Consider the following 17,135-nt stretch of genomic DNA (forward strand, 5'->3'; position numbering starts at 1 on the left):
TACGTATCAGCCCGATGTCAAAAGGGGGAGCAAACTGAAGGGTTTCCAACATGATTATGTGAAAAATTAATTTCCTTTTTAAAAAATGTAGTGAATAAACAACTGATTCCTTCACTTATCAAATGTGGCGATTTGTGTAATTGTTCTAGTTTTGCAAGGAATGTTTTAAGAAGTTATTTCTTCCAAATTTCATGTCAAAATATTGTTTTTATAAGTGGATCCAGTTAAGATAATGCTCCTCATTTAAAATTAGATGCTAGTCAATGAAACTAAATTACAACTCTCGATATCCTCAGAAAGCTTTGAGATGCTGTGACCATTTCATGTGAAACAATGTGTGGTTAGTTAAAACCAAGTGAGTTTCATGTAACAGAAATCCTGTTTCAACAAAAAAAGGGAAAGTAGGATCCCAAATAGTAAATTACTGATTGCACTTTATGACAATCTTTCGGGATTCCCATCCAAAGCCATCAGGGAACTTACAACTGGTACATTTTCAAGCTCCAGACCTTATATCCCACTTCCAACAAAGTTAAGAATATTAACCTTACTATAGGTCACTAATATAAACGTATTTAATTTTGACAATAATCATGTAAAACTGTATTTTCATAGGTATCTTTAAGGCTGGAAGTTATGGACAATTATAGATTCCAGGATTTACAAAAACTCTCAGGTCGGTGCCAGCCCTGCTCACACTTAGGACGACAGCGTGTAACAATTCCTCTATAGAACTGTCCGGCACGTGTGAGTGCTGTCAGTTCTTTAGGTCAACCAGCAATGTTTCTCACCTTGACAAGCCCAATGAGGCAAGCATGAAGTTGGGACGATCACAAAAATTACGGAACAGTTTTTTTAAATGGTTGCATGAACTTAATTACATTTTAGTTAAAACTTAGGAATTAAAACCTAGGAACTTTTGAGTTCTCCCAGGAACAAAGAGGACGTATACAGCTATTCTTGAACAGTCGAATGCCTGCTAATTCGATTGCCTAGAATTCCAGTCGTTAGCCAAGCAGTTTTCCAAATTAAGACATCCGGTCTCCTTCAATTTTCCACTTAAACCAGAACACAGAAGAATAGATTTGACCAATCAACTTCGGATAAAATTACCCATGAAAATATGACTTATGGTGTACGGATTAGTAGTTGTACAGCATATTACAAAAAATCTATGAAACTTGAGGTTTCACAGATTCACAAATTTCTAGAGAGTTACCTTAACATTCCTGATCTAGGCTATAGAAAATGGGTCACATTTTTTAAATGTGCATTTAGTATCTTCTTAAATGACTAGAAGCGAAATGTTTGCACACTTACATTTGAGTGATTTAAGGCATTCTAATAATCCATAAGCTCTGTACAGAATTGGTATTAAAAAGAAAGACGCCATGTATGATACATATTTAGGATCTATGTAGTACACAATCACAATGTAAAAAACGCACAAAAATTCTCAGTTCATATAATTTATTGCAGTTAGCACACAGTTTAAAAATTCACCAACACACCAATAGTACAAAACTAAACAGCATTATAAGTTATTCCCCCCTCAGGAAAATAAAACATACTATGATTGTCAAAGCTAGATGTCAGTCTAAGTTTTAGAACAAAGGAAGAATGTGAAACTAATAAAAGGAAAAAGCAATCACTCACAATGACCACAAAAAGAAAATCCAAAAGAAAGTCCGTTTTCTCACAGACATTGATTGTCTTCTCTAAATTAATAAAAATTATTTCAACATAAACTGTATTTTAAAAAAACTAGAAACTCTTCAAGTAACTAAAGATAATGCTCCAAGGCCATTTTCACAGCTTTTTTTGTTTGTTTGTTTGCTTTAAATGCCATTACAGCCAAATTAACACACATTTGACCAAATATTTCCAAAACAGTCCAGCAACACACAATGGAGTTTTCCATTCAGTATCTTAAGCACAAAAATAGGCTATGTTTACAGTAGTTAAGGCGATCAAATTTTAAACAAAAGCAATTAAAAAAAAAAAAAGGGAAAAACAGCAAACGTTTTCCATGCTACTCCCATAGACCTTATTTGTAAGTGCAAGACAGGAAAACAAACACTGTGCAAAATGCTTTGCCCTGCGTGCTGGTCATTAAAACCACACGTTGGGCTGCAGCCTCTGCTGCCGCGATACACATAGTCTACTAACCCCCTTCCCCATGTCAATCAAGGCAGTCCAGTCCTTTCAGCCTGGGGCTTTTTCAGTCCATAGAATCTTTTCATGAGTTTGGGGGGGGGGGGGATGGGGGAGGGGCGGGAGGGAAGGAGGAAGGGAGGGAAAGGAAGAAGGGGAGAAAAAGAAAAGGGGAGCAAAAAAAGAGAATGACCTATTGTCAATTTGTGCAGTAGTTACTCTAAAAACGCTCAACTGGGTAAATGTGTACATCTAAACTTTGAGCTGGCCTGGGTTTTGTGCAATTAGAAGTTTTGTTATAAAATGCACACTGCACATGCAAATCTTTAAGCCGTTTGTAAACATTTATATTTTCCTTGTTATGTAGCGAAGTTATCAATTTGCAGCTTAAGTTTTTATTCAGCTTAACAGTTTCAACTTAAAGACAGTGGGAAAGTCAATTTAAATTATATAAAATAAAAACAGTGCATTAACGTTCTTCATAACACCAGGTTTTTTTTTTTTCCAAATGGTGCTATTTTTCTAAGGAAATTAAATAATTTTAAACTCACTCGTTAAAGTTATACAATGCAAACAAAGACAAAAAATATATTGAAACTCATGCATTTCTGTAGCGTTAATATTTACTTTTCAAGACTCAACTAAGAGCATCAACACAACCTGTCAAGTCCTTTGACACCCCCCCCAGCCCATGTAATCAATTACAGTATACAATAACAGTAATTCACATTTTTCAACACACAGTTCAACACTGCTGAAGCTGCAATATCCTTTTTCATCCCAAGCAAACCTTCACAAAGACAGCGTCCCAGTGATCCCAGTGTACTTTCAGAATTTCTCTCATTGGGAACCGTCAGAAAACCAGAAGTTGCCACAGAAAGTTTTAAGTCAACTGCTTGTTTAAAAATAGATAATCCAGCATTTCAGAAATTTTCCATTTGGGTCTAAAAGCATTCAGGTTTCCAACAGCCAGAAAAGATTCATGCAATTTGAGACATATAAAGAGGCTAATAAAACTGGAGGGAATTTCTACTTAAAAAAAAAAAGGTGGGAAAAAAAGAGAGAGCTCAAAAGACACCGCAGTGCTGACAAAATAGGCCCTAGGAAAGCATTTTGTGATAGGACGATTTGTTTCAAAGGTTCTTATTGGCTTACTTCCCCTACCCCCCTTGAAAGAAAGAAAAAACACCTCTCTATTCTCCGACTTGCTCTAAAGTTTCTTTTACCAGAATGCTAAATTAGTGAGATTCTCATGCTATTCTAAAGTGCAAAAACAAGTTAATACCCCAACCTTTCAGTTCCAGGAAACAAGACTGCTTTTAGACCGTACCACAACTATATAGAGATCTATTTATATATAGGTATATATATATTATTTATATATATATATAAAATTATTTCCAGAGTTCTTGAGAGCTATCTTCTAAGGTCCAGTCTCTGACAGCGGGCAGGCTCAGCGCCTCGCTTTTGACGGACAAGGAGTTCACCAACTCACAGTGGAACTTGCGGATGTGCCGGTACAGGTCCCCGGACTGCGTGAACCTGCGCTCGCACCACTTGCAGGCGTGCGGCTTTTCGCGCGTGTGCACCACGGCGTGGCGGCTCAGGTTGTGCGAGTACTGGAAGCTCTTGCCGCACTGGGTGCACGTGTAGGGCTTCTCGCCCGAGTGAGTCCTCTCGTGGCGCTTCAGGGTGTACATGCAGGAGAACGTCTTCCCGCACAGAGAGCAGGTGGGCACGTTGACGTCGGCGGCCGGCTTGCTGCGCAGGCCGTCCTGCTCGCGGAAGTGCGTGCTCAGGTGGATCTGCAGGATGTGCGGGCTGGGGAAGACCTTGTTGCACAGGGGGCACATGAAGATCTGGCCCGCCGGGCTCAGGATGTTGGAGACGTAGGGCAGCAGGCCGCTGTCCATGCCGCCCTCCACCTGGACCCGCTCGCCCTCGGGGGTCATCATCTCGTCGTCGCTGCCTTTGTCCTCCCGCTCCAGCTCCCTCAGGACCGAGTCCTCCCTCAGCGGAGCCAGGTGGGCAGGCTCATACTGTACCCTGTTATTAGCGCTCACACTCTCTTTCACAGTGCTATGTTCCATGTCATAGTCATTAGTGCCAACATCACTCTCATCACAGGAGGCCTCTTTCTCCACCTTCACCTGCACCAGGTTGCTTCTCAGCACGTCCTGTGAAGAGAAATAAGAGCTGTTCAGATTTTCAACTCCTGAAAGGCTGGACTTGACAGACAGGTCCAGCACACAGTCAACATCTGCCGAATCCCTCACGGAGGTGACAGACCTCTGGGACAAAGACTCTGTCGAGCTGCAGGGGCTGGCTACTGCTTTTCCAGCTGCTGTGGCGTGTGGCTCTGCCTCTCCGCCAGCCTGGGGGATGCCTGCTGAGTCCGAGGGCAATCGCATCCACATGTTCCCAGGCTCGGCCGCCAAGTCCCTTTTGCTAGGCAAGATGTTCAATTTTTCATCTTCCCCTTCATCTTCATCGCTGGGCAAATCGCCTGCCATGTGGCTGCTGCCATCAGAGAGGCTCTCGACTTTGTCCGAACAACTTGAAGCATCTTCTTCCTTTTTGGTGCTGTCGGCCTCTGTGGTGGCTTTCTCTTTCAGCTTCTTTTTGCAGACTTTGACAATGTCATACATGTGGAGATAACTGGCAGCTGCTAGCACGTCTTCAATGGGCAAGTCTTTGAACTGGAGTTTCCCTTCATACATGAATTCAAGCAGGAGAGCGAAGGCTGGGGCTGTAACAATGTCGCTGTTCAGATGAACAATGTCTCTTTTGTCCAGCTGGTCCTTGTAAAAGAGGTGGAAATACATGCTGCATGAAGCCAGTACAGCTCGGTGCGCTCGGAACTGGGCATCTCCCACCAGAACAGTGCAGTCACAAAGAAAACCCTGATGTCTCTGCTCGCTCAGACACTGCAGCAAATGTCTACTATGGTCTGGAAACTCCATACTGTCTTCATAACCTGGGAAGAGAGAAATTTCTCATGAGAGCCTGCTTAGGAACAACTTTTCAAGGCTCTAGTCCCCATTAAAAAAAAAAAAAAAAAAAAAATCAGCTTGGGCCACGGAGGTACATGTCCCTGAATTTTAATCAGGCTAATGACCCAAGCACTACCAAATCACACACACAAAACCAAATGCAAGAAGAAAAATGTACACTTTTGAAACTTCTTACCCCAGCCAAACAGTCTCTGATGCATCTCCACCTTCCTTGAACTTTTAGTCAAGTTTTAAAAGCGTTAATTTCAGTACGGTCTCTTACTGAGAGTAAGAATTTAGGTCTCTTTCAGAAGAAATTTAATTAACTCTAATCATCAAATTATGTCCTACAAAACCTACAAAATAGCTTTAATTTCAAAGGGAACAACTCAAATAATGAACAAAGAAAAGTCCCAAACACATTCTGGAAGATTCAGAAAACTTGTTCAACCATCCTTTTTTATTTTATTACTTTTGATACTTGACTGCACTTAGCAAGCACAATTTAAACGCACATTTGGCTGAATCAAGAAAAAAAAAATGAAATCGCATAATTAGTCCAGAAATTAGCAAACAACTTACTTTTAAAGTCAGAGTGTTAAAACAACAAAAGCCCTGTGTATAAAAACAGATGTTAATGCCTTAAGATTTGCAGGTATAGCACACATGTATGAGATCAGAAGGAACTACACCAACAGATGGAAAAGATCATCTTTCCTATGAACAAATCCAAATTTTTTTTAATGAATTGAGAAAAAGAAATGGTTATATTTCTTTGTAAAATCTGTACATCTAGAATATTAAGAACCAGAAGGGCTTTATTTAACTCTGAAAATTCTCATCTAAACTTTGATCTGTTGCAAAGCAAAATGAGTTCCATATTAAAATTAATGCAAACTTTTAAATAAAGGCATATTACATTCAAATGAAACTCAAAAGCTTTACAGGTTCAACATACAAAAAAAGAAAAAAAAAAGTCTTGCTAGTAAAAGAGAAACTATTCTTTTGACCCTGCCATACCTCAGTCAACAGAAAATACTTTGTTTCAACATAATTTGATATATTTTGTTTTCCCACTAGCTTTTATTCTTTCAAATATGTACTGTTGCCCTTATTTTCTGGTGAAAGAGAGTAAAATGGAGGCAGGAGAGACGCATATGTACAAAGGGTCAAAATTCAACCACAAAATTCAACTCCTTAAACCTGACTTCCCCTTTCCTATGACCAGAAGCAAAGTTCCACACCATCCATCTCAAAAAGTGCATTTGGGGAATGGATACATATTAATTTAATATTTAAAAATTACTTCCCTGCTTCTTCTACACTTTGCCCAAGATGGGCTAAAACTTTCAGCCTAACCCAATACATTCTGCAAGATGCCACTGCTAGAATAAACCAAGATTTACAATACAATCACTTTAAGTGCCCCACAGCTAACATCAATCCTAATCCTTGAGAGGGCTAAAAATAAAGATTGGAGGGCAGCTCACAAGGTAGCCGTGATCAAATTAGGAGGCTGAGAGGACAGAGAGGGACGAAGAAGGAAGCTTATAAACATCTGATCCAGCTGACTGTGGCCATATGGCAGCTGCTGCCCAGATAAAGAGATTAAGAATAGAGGAGTGCGATTACAGCTGTCTGGCCAATTCAGGCAGCTCAAATCTACAAGTTCTAAATTAGTCGCTAACACAAAAACTCCTGCAAATAATTATCGTTATGCTGAAATAAAAGATCTCTTAAATATATATTTGAAAGAGAAATGAGGAAACCAGTCTAACTATTCTCCTGGGGACAAAAGTTTTTTTTTTTTTTTCTTTTAAAAAAACCTTCGGTTATAAAAGCACTACAGCTGTATGTTGCAGTAGTGCTGCTGAATGTTTTGAAGAATAAAGTTTCACAGTGGAATTAATTACACAACAATCTAGCTTCTTAACTAGAAAAATCTTCTCATGTAAGTTTGAATGCTGGATTCCAAACAGTTTACTATTTCTCACCGCCCCCCCCCCCCACTCCAAAAGCAAAAGAAATCTAAATAGCAGTGAACAACAACAACAAAAAAAGGATTTTAATCCAAATTGATCTCAAAAAGCAATATTTCAAAGCCTTTCTTAACATTTCAAAACTTGAAATATTTCTGTATATTAAAGTTATTTACCCGATCGAGCAAAAGGGATAAAAATTAAAACTAAACAAGCCCAAGACTCTCAACTCCAGTAAGATGTTCATTTAATACTCAAGTTCATATTTTATTCTTAAACTGGATTAGAAAAGTAATGTGATTTTTTTAAATTAAATAAACACCAAAACAGAAATATGCTCAATCTAATCTCTTGCTACTCCTACCTTTAGGACACATAAACCTGATTAAGTCCTTTCCTCTGAGTCTTGCTGGCTCCAGGTCTGTTACATCGGTGGAAAAAAAGCAGACTAAGAGACAGATGCAAAGTGGAGATGATGTTAGAGAGGAATGAGATACCTTCTCCACCACAGATCCGCACACACTAACTCCCTGTCTGTGTGTTAGAATAAAAGGCTGAGGGATGGCAGGCTGTCAGCTGCTCTGACATCATGTTCAGATGGAAATGCTACCTCCAGCTGTGCTCCTTTTAATGCCATATGCTACTCCTCTACACTCCTGCCACCAGCTTTTTCTTAGGAGAACTTTTCTCTTCTGTTAGTATAAACAAAATACTTCAAAGTCTCCCTTTTTTTCCAAACTTTCTAACAGAAGAAATTGAAAAACTCAGCATATGGAGTTCTACTGTATTTATGGAATAGCAACACTTCTGTCTTAAGTTGGTGGACTGGCTTACATACTGACAGCACACTCAAGCCACGGTGCTATTCAGGAAATCCAGATTCACTTTTATTCAACTCCAACGTTTAGTTTCAAAGGCAGCTTAGGGATATTTTTAAACCAACCCATTTGACATCTCCAGTCCCATTTCAACATTATTACGGCACTTCAATTTTTTTTTTTTTTTTCTGCTGAGGTAATGGTATACATGTCTCAGAATGTTGGAAGACTATTCAGAACTACTACTTCAACCTGGTTCACCATATTATTTCACTCTTATATAACTACTTATCTAAAACTACCTTCTCAGTAAAATTTCTCACCCTGCCAGTTAATGCAAATTTCAACTCTCAATATCAACAAGCTGAAACTGCACTTTCTGAAATCCTGGAAAGTACTTCAGTTCAATGAGGCAAATTAATAAACAGATACAACCTGCTACAGCCACTTAAAATGAATGCTGCATCTGCGTATCTGATCCGACTTTCTGCTCAGAAAGAGAACTTGGTCTTCCCCTTGATCTGTGTCCCATAACAATCTTTTTTTTGGGTCACTCTGTAATGTTCATGATCACAAGAAAACCTTTCAGGGAGAAAGGGGGAAGGGGTGTGGGAAGCCAGGTCTAGCAAGTTGGGGAACTTTTTAGCTAGATTTGCGGGTCTTTTCGAATGGCTGATGAAGTTGTAACGTAACCCGGGCTGGCCTGACCAGTGCCCTGCAAGGGGCTGCGACATCTGTGAATGTCGAAGTCTCCACAGACTCTTGTGGGAGTGAGGAGCAGAAAAGGCGCTGGGGCCTGAGGCGCAAGTGTCACAGTCCTGGTGATAACCACTCCGTTCTCATTAGAAAACCATGGCCAAGAGTTAAATAAAGAGTAACAAAGACCAAGGTCTCTATCCTGTGCTTCTTGCTTTCCCAAGTCGCAAACCCAACTTTCTCTAACTTCGCGATGAATGACATAATTATGAATGCCTATTTCAGGAGGCACTCTTTGGGGATAAATTCCTTCTCAGCCACACCACCTATTCTGTACAAATGCCCTCGCCTCATTCCAATATATCAGACATTAATCACCCCATTTACCCAGTGGGGTGGGGGGCGAGTGACAGATTAATGAGCCCGGAGCACCGCAATGGGCCAGCGACTCCCACTCCACAAATCAACCCCTTTGCGCCTCGCAGCCTCAGGTCCGGAGAGGTTTTGTGAGGTTGGGTTTTGTTTTTCAAGGAGGTGGGGGTGGGGGTGCGGAGCAGGGAGGGGGTAAGAAATGCAAATCTTTACGTAGTTGGCTGTGCATAAAACACTAGGGGAAAGAGGAAGGTTAAACCACAGGGAAGGAGGTGGAGGGCGTAGAGCCGGTGCAGCAGGAAAACACCTTAAACAACAGACGAGAAAACAGACCCGGGTCACGGCAACAACAAAAGAAAAGTCGTAAGAAGCCGGGGGAGGGTGGCTGCTACCGCTTCCCTGCCGCCGCGGCGCGAGCCCCCGGCAACTGCCCCGGCCCGGGAGGGGCCTCCCCGCGGGCGCCGCCGCAGCTGCAAGGGTCCCCGGAGCCACGGCCGTCCCGGCGCCGTGCAGCTGCACCGCTCCCAAGCCCCCGCCCCGCGCCCCCCGCCCCCGAGAGGCGCCGCCGCAGCTGCACCGGCCGGAGCGCGCCCCGCGCCGCAGCTGCACCGGCCGCACCCCGCCCGACCCGCAGCTGCGGCGGCCCGGCCCCGCACCCGGCCCCCGCCGCTGCGGCGCCCCCCGCCACCCCTAGCTCCACCCGCACAAACTAACTCCACTCGCGGGGCCCGGTCGCCCGCCCGCCTGCCCGCACTGCCCCGCCGGCCGGGGCCGCACAGCCGGCGCCCCGCCCTCCAGGGCCCGGAGGGGGCGCCGGGTCGGGGCCGGGGGCCGGCGCCGGGACTCACACGGAGCGGCCCTAAGTCACCGCGTCCCCGCCGCCGCCGCGTCCTCCGCCTCCCGGCCGCCGCCGCCGCCGGACTTGGTGGGCTTCCTCCTCCGCGGGTCCCCCTCCCTCCCTCCCGGCCCCCCCGCCCCCCAATCCCGGCTCCGTCGCCCGCTCCCCCTGCCCCCTCCCTCCCGCCCACCCACCCCCGCTGGCAGCCGGAGGAGCGCGGCGGAGCGAAGAGGCCCCACTCTCAACGGCTCCCCATGGCAGCAGCCCAGCGGCGGCCGCAGCCTGCCAGACACAGCGAGGGAGCGAACGAGCGAGGAGCGAGCGAGGAGCCCGGGCCGGGGGGCGGGGGGGGGGGCGGGGGGAGGGGCGGGGGGACGCACCACGCACGCACGCGGCGGCGCCGGCCAGATGTTCCCCCCCCCGCCGCCCTCCCTCCCGGCGCTGGGCTGCTGCGATTGACCGAAAGCGGCCGGACCGGGTTCCCCGCCCGCCCCCAGCACGCAGTCTCCTCCAATAGGAGGGCGGCTTTTCCGGGAGGCGGAGGCAGTGGCGGGCAATCGTAGGACTGACAAGAGGGCCCAGCCAATGGGAGGGGCGAACCGGAGCTGCCGCTCGCGCGTGCCAATCGCAGGCAGAAACTGTTGGGGTGGGCGGGCCCGAGCGGGCGGGGCTGGTAGCCAGGCGGTGCGGGCGGAGTCGGCGGGAGGGCGCAGCGGCGGTGGCGGCAGCGGCGCCCCTCTGGGGGACTTGGCCGTGAGAAAGTGAAAGGAGCCCGCGGGCGGCGGCGACAGCTGCGCTGGGAGGGGCTTGTTTCCAGGCTAGGAGGCCTCGCGCGCTCTGGGGGTGCGGAGCGAGCTTTTCGGTGTGCGCCGTGACAACCATAAATACAGTTTTGAACGTAGTGGGGCTGGGCTGCTCGAAGTTGCGGAGGTATCCGCCGAGGCAGAGCACCCGGGACACACATGACCTGAGTCCGGCATTAGGTGGCTCCCTCTGCTCCGGCTGCTGTGGGTGACGACGCCCAGGCCCTCGTCTCCCAGAGCGCAGAGGGTAGGACTAAGGGACGTCCTCCCTCCGTCCCGCGCTGCCCCGTCAGCAGGTGCAGGTGCGCGTCGGGCTCAGCGAACGCCACCGGCTTAGACGGGCAGTTTCTGGGCGTCATTCTCAGGGCGTCTTGTCACAGACACAGCGGAGCACCTGTATTTCTCGCAGAACCCTCATGTCACGTGTATTTGCAGTGTTACAAGTAGCCATTCCCAAGTGACCAAATTCTAGAGAACTACAGCAGAAGTGATACTTGCAGAAGCCATAGCCTGATTTCTTAATTGGTATGTCTCAAGCCACAAAGTTAAACTATGGAGGGAAGATGTAAGACTGTTGTATCGTTTCTCCCTCCCTTCAAATAAACTTTTATTCGATTCCTGTTCTTTGCAATTAAACTGTGTTCATCACGGCCACCAAGAAAAGTAGAAACTTCTACCTCAAGAAATTGGAAATCTTGTTGAGGCAAGAATTACAAGTAAAAAGTTGAATAACAAGGGGGAAATCTGTTCTAAGAATATAAAATAGAAAACTGCAGAGTGAGGAAGTTAGTACACTAGTAATTGTCAAGTGAAATGTGTTTATTCTTTGCTAACTGAACTGAGACTGGCAAGCCTGTTGCTAACCAACTTGCCAGGAGACCTTTCAACTGGGCAGAATGTGCTTTCACTTTGTTCCAGGTCAGATGGGTAAACTAAGTTGAAAGTATTGTGTAGGCAGATCAGACATATTGAATTACTAATGAAGTAAAAACAGGAGCACGCAAAATTCCTGCAGCTGATATTGGAATATCCTGTTAGAAGCAGGAGTGATGTTCTCTACTCTTTCCTCAACGTTTTCATGTACCTTCATGATTGATAACTGAGGTCAAGGCCATTCTATGACAACTAGAGTTTTTTATTCCATGAACTATATTCCATTTGTGCTTTTGGTGAATTCTAGATCTTTTAGTCGGTTGGTAGAGGGCCCAATTTCAGTCTGACCTGTTTAAAGTTAGGGAAGTTTATAAATATTCTTGATAAAGGAAATACACTCTTTTGAAAACAGGTGAAAAGAAGTGCATGCTTTGCCAACAAGTTCAGGAAAGAATTGGGAAAAGAAATATCTGCATTCTCAAAGTTGTTTCTCACCTACTAAAAGTTAAAAATAAGAAAAGTAACATCTCTGGACAAAAAGACAAAGTAATTAATAGTGTCAGCATATGAAATAAGAAGTTCATGAGAAAATTAGAATGTTAAGATTATCCATAAAAAGTTTAGAAACTCAGCTCTGTAGCATGTAAAGCCACAGCTCTAACAAAAATTTTTACAAAAAGCACCTACAGATAGGTTAAATCCCCAGAGATGTGCTGGGGGAGACACTGATGCATCAAAAGTTAGGAACATTGTTTTTTAGATATAATTGTCATCACTAGGATCCGTTTTGAGAGCTGAGTAGTGTAACCAGGAAATGTAGATTAAATAGATACTTAAGGAAGCAAGTTTGTAGTCCCTCAATTATTTAAAATATTTTCTAAATTCATGAAAATGCATGGAATATTCATACATTGTCAGAACCAATAAAAATGTTTCTGGAGTATTTACTGTGTTCAAGAAAGGTACTGTGATGGATACAGAAGACAACAAAAAAGTATGAGACATCTTCTCTCCTTCTTGGAGTTTAAATTTAGTTGGGAAAGAAATGGCATAAATATATAAAAATCTGAACCAATGGAAAAACTAAATAACAATATAATAGGATATGAATGTCAGAGCTAAATTTAATATTAAATTTTTATAAACATCTTGTCCCTGGTCTCTGGTTGCCATTGCATTTTCTCTGCCCTTTTTTTACATTAAAGACAATTTCTTTTACTCTGACTTATTTTTTTAAGTGTTATAAACTTACTGTAAAAAATGATACTTTTAATCATCTTTGGAAAGTCATCAGCATACAAATTGTAAATAAAATAAGACTGATTTCTGAGGTATCATAATACAGAATGATGACTATTTTTACTGGGCACCCACTGGAACCATGGAAGGTAAGTCAGACTCTAAAGCACCCCTTCAAGTAAGCTCCTCAAAGTAGGGACTGTTTGGCTTAGCAAATTAGTAAGATACAGAGCTGCTTGCCAGAGTTTGAGAGCCAATAATCTTTCTTTATTTTTCTCTCCCACAGTGGAAAAAATGCAAAAAGTATAGTCTCTAAACTATTAGAAAAATATACCATTGCTTCCCTCTGGAGGAATCCTAGTCCTAATACAGTTCTGATTAATCCATACTTTTCTGGGAGTCCTGAAATTTAGAATGATACCAGTCAATTTAACCATTCATGGTTAGATTTCTTGCCAGAGAACAAGATTTATGTTTTACTAACACATGCATTTTGACCAATAACAATTTAACACTATAAAACATTGACATACCAAATAAAATTTAATTTGATGAGCAACTCCATAAAATGAATGTCTGACTTTTAAATGTGAACCACAGGTCAAATCTCTGAAAAAAATCAGTGTTTTTATTACACTTTGTGCAATAGATCATGTTGAAAAAGTTATCTGTGAAATTAATTTTTGAATATTGACTTTTTATAAACTTCAAGTATAATTGGATTTTTTTCTTTAAAAAATAGGGAGGCAAGCATTAATAATAAAAGACCAGCTATTCCAAAGTGTAATGTTTTAAATATAAGAACTATAAAATGTGACAAAATGTGAGTAGAAGTTAACCTGGTTTTGAATCTAGAGAAAAAATACACTAAAATGAAAAATTTGTTGACGCTTCTATTAAGTCCACTTTCAATGTCATAGCACACATGAAATTCTATTAACTTATTTAGATAGTCTCTCTCCCTCTCTCTCTTTCTCTTCTGGCTTTTAGAAATGAACAGGTTGAAATGGCCTAAAGGGAGAAGGAGACACAGAAACACAGCTGACACAATAGTAAAAAAAGGAGATGAGCAAACTGCAACACACACCACTGTAATGAAATGAAGGAGCATATTTCCTAAAGCATCGTGTGTGTGTGTGTGTGTGTGTGTGTGTATACACACACACATATATAAAATAATTACACAAGCACATTATATACCAAATCATTTCTTAGGTTATAAATTCTGTAATACTTGAATCTATTAAATTCCTGAACTATGATAAGCCATAAATAGGAGGTAATTCATCCTGATTCTCAGCCCTGAAGACAGAAATGTTATAAACACTTGACGAAAGGTCCTTAACAGATTTACACAGAGCACTGGGGACAGACCCCCCTATACTGAAAGCAGAACGAGCCTACACCAGTAATTCAAACCTATCTGAGGTCTGTTAAAGGGCAGAGAGGAGCAAAAGATACAGTCCTCCCAAAACTGCTTTTCCTGTATAGCCAGTTTTCAGTTGCTTACTGTAAATCAGTGCTTTTACATGACCACCATAAATCCAGAGACAGCATAATGGCTGAAGGAGGCTGATAGCTCAGGCTTGGCTGAGACCAAGACTGGCCCCTTCGGAGAACTTAGGAAGAAAGCAAACAGCCACCCAACCCACACCTCTTTCCTCTCTCTCTCTCTCTCTCTCCATCCCTCCATTAAATTCATTATGCCTCATGGCATATGGAAGGCAAAACAATGCATACAATGACGCTTTTTACAGTTAACTTTGTGCTATAATAGATTCATTATTCTATTGGCGTATGATCCCAGGTAACTTTTGAACCCCAGGTTGGTTCTCTTCCTTGCTACACAGAATGCCTTCCTGCCATCCACTGATGTCAGTTCAATCAGTTAAAAAGTATTTAAATACTATCCTAAACAAAATAAATTTGTAGAGACAAGTCTACCACCCTTAAAAATCACACAGTTCCTCCAAAATCTGAATGTTGGAACTGTTCTATTGTTTTGGAAGTTATATTAATTAAAAGATGCCTTCATTTTATCTGTGGGTTTTTTAGATTTAATTTTTTAAAATAATCTGAAGAAACATATGACTTTTCCAGATGAATAGATTCTGTTAAAGAAAGGTTTAATATGAACCTATGATATTCATGCCCCATTTTTAAAATAACATAAATCTTTGAGTATTGATTGTTCTAAAATTCTGTAAAGTATATATAGAGAGAGGTAGTTTGTTTTTGTTCAAAATGAAAGAATAAAACTTCTAAATATTTAAATGTTCTTAATTATATTCAGTTGCTTAAATTTGGATGCAAATGAGCTTAGAAAAAGTGAAGTAAGAGAGATTACCAGAATTGACACCGCATACCTACTACATGACAATTGTTGTGCTTCTGACCAAAAGACAGAGACTTCACCTGTCTGCATTCCAATACAAGGATAAATTTTTCCTTCGTTTTAGGCCTGCTCCACCCTCAAAAGCAGAATCTTTTTGGGCTTTAAACCGGCAGAAAGGAAAATGATACATCCAAAAATTATTTGCTGAGAACTTACAAATACATAAGAGAAATATGGAATTGCAATCTCATGGTTCTTGTAAAATTTCCATGTTCTAGGTGCTAAAGATACATGAAAGAATATCATCCTCCCCCCTTATATTTAGGACTTCATTATGCATAAATGTCATTGTGAACCCACTGGACAAAGATAACATTTCATTTTTCGTTCATGGCTAATAAATGCATACCAACCCTAACTATCATAATAATATAAAATTGTCGTGATCAAAACCTTTTCTTATAAAGGAATCCTTATGAACTTAACACAAACGTCTTGATACATACCGAATTCAGACTATTCCTGGTAATAAGAGCAGACAGAAGGTTAAATCTCACTCCAGAAATTTATTTCACCCTTAGCGATAACATGCAACTCAGGAAGTTACTTCCCTTACAAAGAACTAGCATTTATGCTTAAGACTAAAATGATTATTTTTAAAGTACCCATTTTACAATGCAAATGTGTATCTAAATTAAACCCAGTAAAAAAAAATAAGCATTTTAAGTTGAAGCTGCAGTAATGACTTTATGGGAGACAATAGGAAAAGTGGTTCTTGAATATGAACGCAGAAGAAAACAAATTTCAAATTCCTTCCAGGTGTCTTGAAGATTTCTTTGTTCCCTGGCTCTGTACCTTAATGTTTTGGCACGTGTTTAACTGAGTAGCCCTTGCTCTGAAGTTGTTTTACAAAACTAAGGCTGTTCAGCAAGATCATAGCAAAAGAAAAAAAAAAAAAGGGCAAAAAACTGACAGCTGATCTACATTGCCAAGCCATGCCTTAGCACTTGAAACATGGGACAGATGCAGGAGCAGAGGTTTACTAAGACAGAACAGCAACAAAAGTCTTTGTAACAAAGACACATGCACAGAAGAGCATTTTAGACAGAGACAAATGACAGAGACAAACAATATAAAGACAATAGCTTTAGAGAGGAGAGGTAGGGTGATAAAGGAAAGTGAAAAGATGGTGGCAGTGGAGAAGCATGATTGAAGAGAGGTGGAGAGAAGGAACGGTCGCCACGGGAAGTCTGTGGTAGAGGCCTGGGTGGTGGAGATGGTGCTGGTGGACGTGAGGGCAGAAGAAAGGTAAATACAACAGAGATGTCAATATTTCTTCCTGGGCTCTGCTGATCCTATGCTACTATTATTTGTCAAATCATATCTTGCTCATTGTCCTTAAATAATGCTTTATGAAATAGCTAGCCCCAAAGTAAAGAGGATTAGAATATACTTGGTATTTAACTGTTTCCAGACATTGTGTTGCCACAATCAGGGCAACTGTGTGTGCCTGTGTGTGTGTGCGTGCATGCCCTTATGTGCATCTAGGTCATTAGTTTGGCTGGTTTTTCTGATAAGACCTGCTCAATACAAACTAGGTTTTCTTAATATAGAGTTAGAGCTTCACAGCAAGCACTCTCATTACTTAGATTTAGGTTGATCTTATAGAGGAATTGTGGGGATGTACTGACATTTCACTGAGAAATATGACCTATTCATTAACCTAACTAATTACATTTCGGAAATTCATTCATTCAACAGACACTAAATAACATACATGGGGCCTGGTACTCGGCATATCAACCTCCATATAAAACATCTGACCTGGATCATAGCCAGATGCATAAATTAGCACCAGAAAGAAAGAGGGTTGAACAACTTCAATAAAGAAAAAATTCCCATGATCTAAGATACCGACTCCATTTTTGCTCACTATCTTCCTTGACAGCTCCCTCAGGATGAGAACTTTTTCTACAGCATTAGCAACTGTACCTTTAGCACCTAGTAAGAGTTCAAGAAAGATTTATAGGCAGGA

The 17,135-nt window shown here is 42.0% G+C and overlaps 1 protein-coding gene and 1 pseudogene across 7 annotated transcripts in view; one reads left to right on the forward strand and one right to left on the reverse strand.

Moving 5' to 3' along the window:
• Positions 1-17,135, forward strand: part of LOC309664706 (tigger transposable element-derived protein 1 pseudogene) — a 477,505-nt pseudogene that overhangs the window by 84,138 nt on the left and 376,232 nt on the right. The gene's annotated exons all lie outside the window — the stretch shown is intronic.
• On the reverse strand, positions 1,454-10,188 carry ZBTB18 (zinc finger and BTB domain containing 18). 6 transcript variants are annotated; one of them, XM_082470183.1, is made up of 3 exons: positions 9,861-9,999; positions 7,491-7,574; positions 1,454-5,131 (listed from the first exon to the last, which is right to left on the reverse strand). In XM_082470183.1, exons 2-3 carry the CDS (start codon positions 7,501-7,503, stop codon positions 3,549-3,551), a joined length of 1,596 nt encoding a protein of 531 aa, XP_082326309.1. In that variant the 5' UTR covers positions 7,504-7,574; positions 9,861-9,999; the 3' UTR covers positions 1,454-3,548. The 6 variants fall into 6 exon arrangements, with proteins under 6 accessions (XP_082326309.1, XP_082326308.1, XP_082326306.1 ...); XM_082470182.1 differs by lacking the exon at positions 9,861-9,999 and adding an exon at positions 8,380-9,523; XM_082470185.1 differs by lacking the exons at positions 7,491-7,574; positions 9,861-9,999 and adding an exon at positions 10,045-10,187 and having other exon boundaries at positions 4,200-4,331; positions 4,444-5,131.

Source organism: Balaenoptera physalus, assembly GCF_965194825.1.
Source record: "Balaenoptera physalus genome assembly, chromosome: 1".
Lineage (NCBI taxonomy): Eukaryota > Metazoa > Chordata > Mammalia > Artiodactyla > Balaenopteridae > Balaenoptera > Balaenoptera physalus.

What these genes read in the sequence shown, in the direction of transcription:
- ZBTB18 (XM_082470181.1), bottom strand. Translation starts at nt 5,368, where the DNA reads ATGCATCAGAGACTGTTTGGCTGGG. An exon ending in TCAGAGACTGTTTGGCTGGG is followed by an intron (nt 5,132 to 5,343) that starts GTAAGAAGTTTC and finishes CTCTCTTCCCAG; the next exon opens with GTTATGAAGACAGTATGGAG.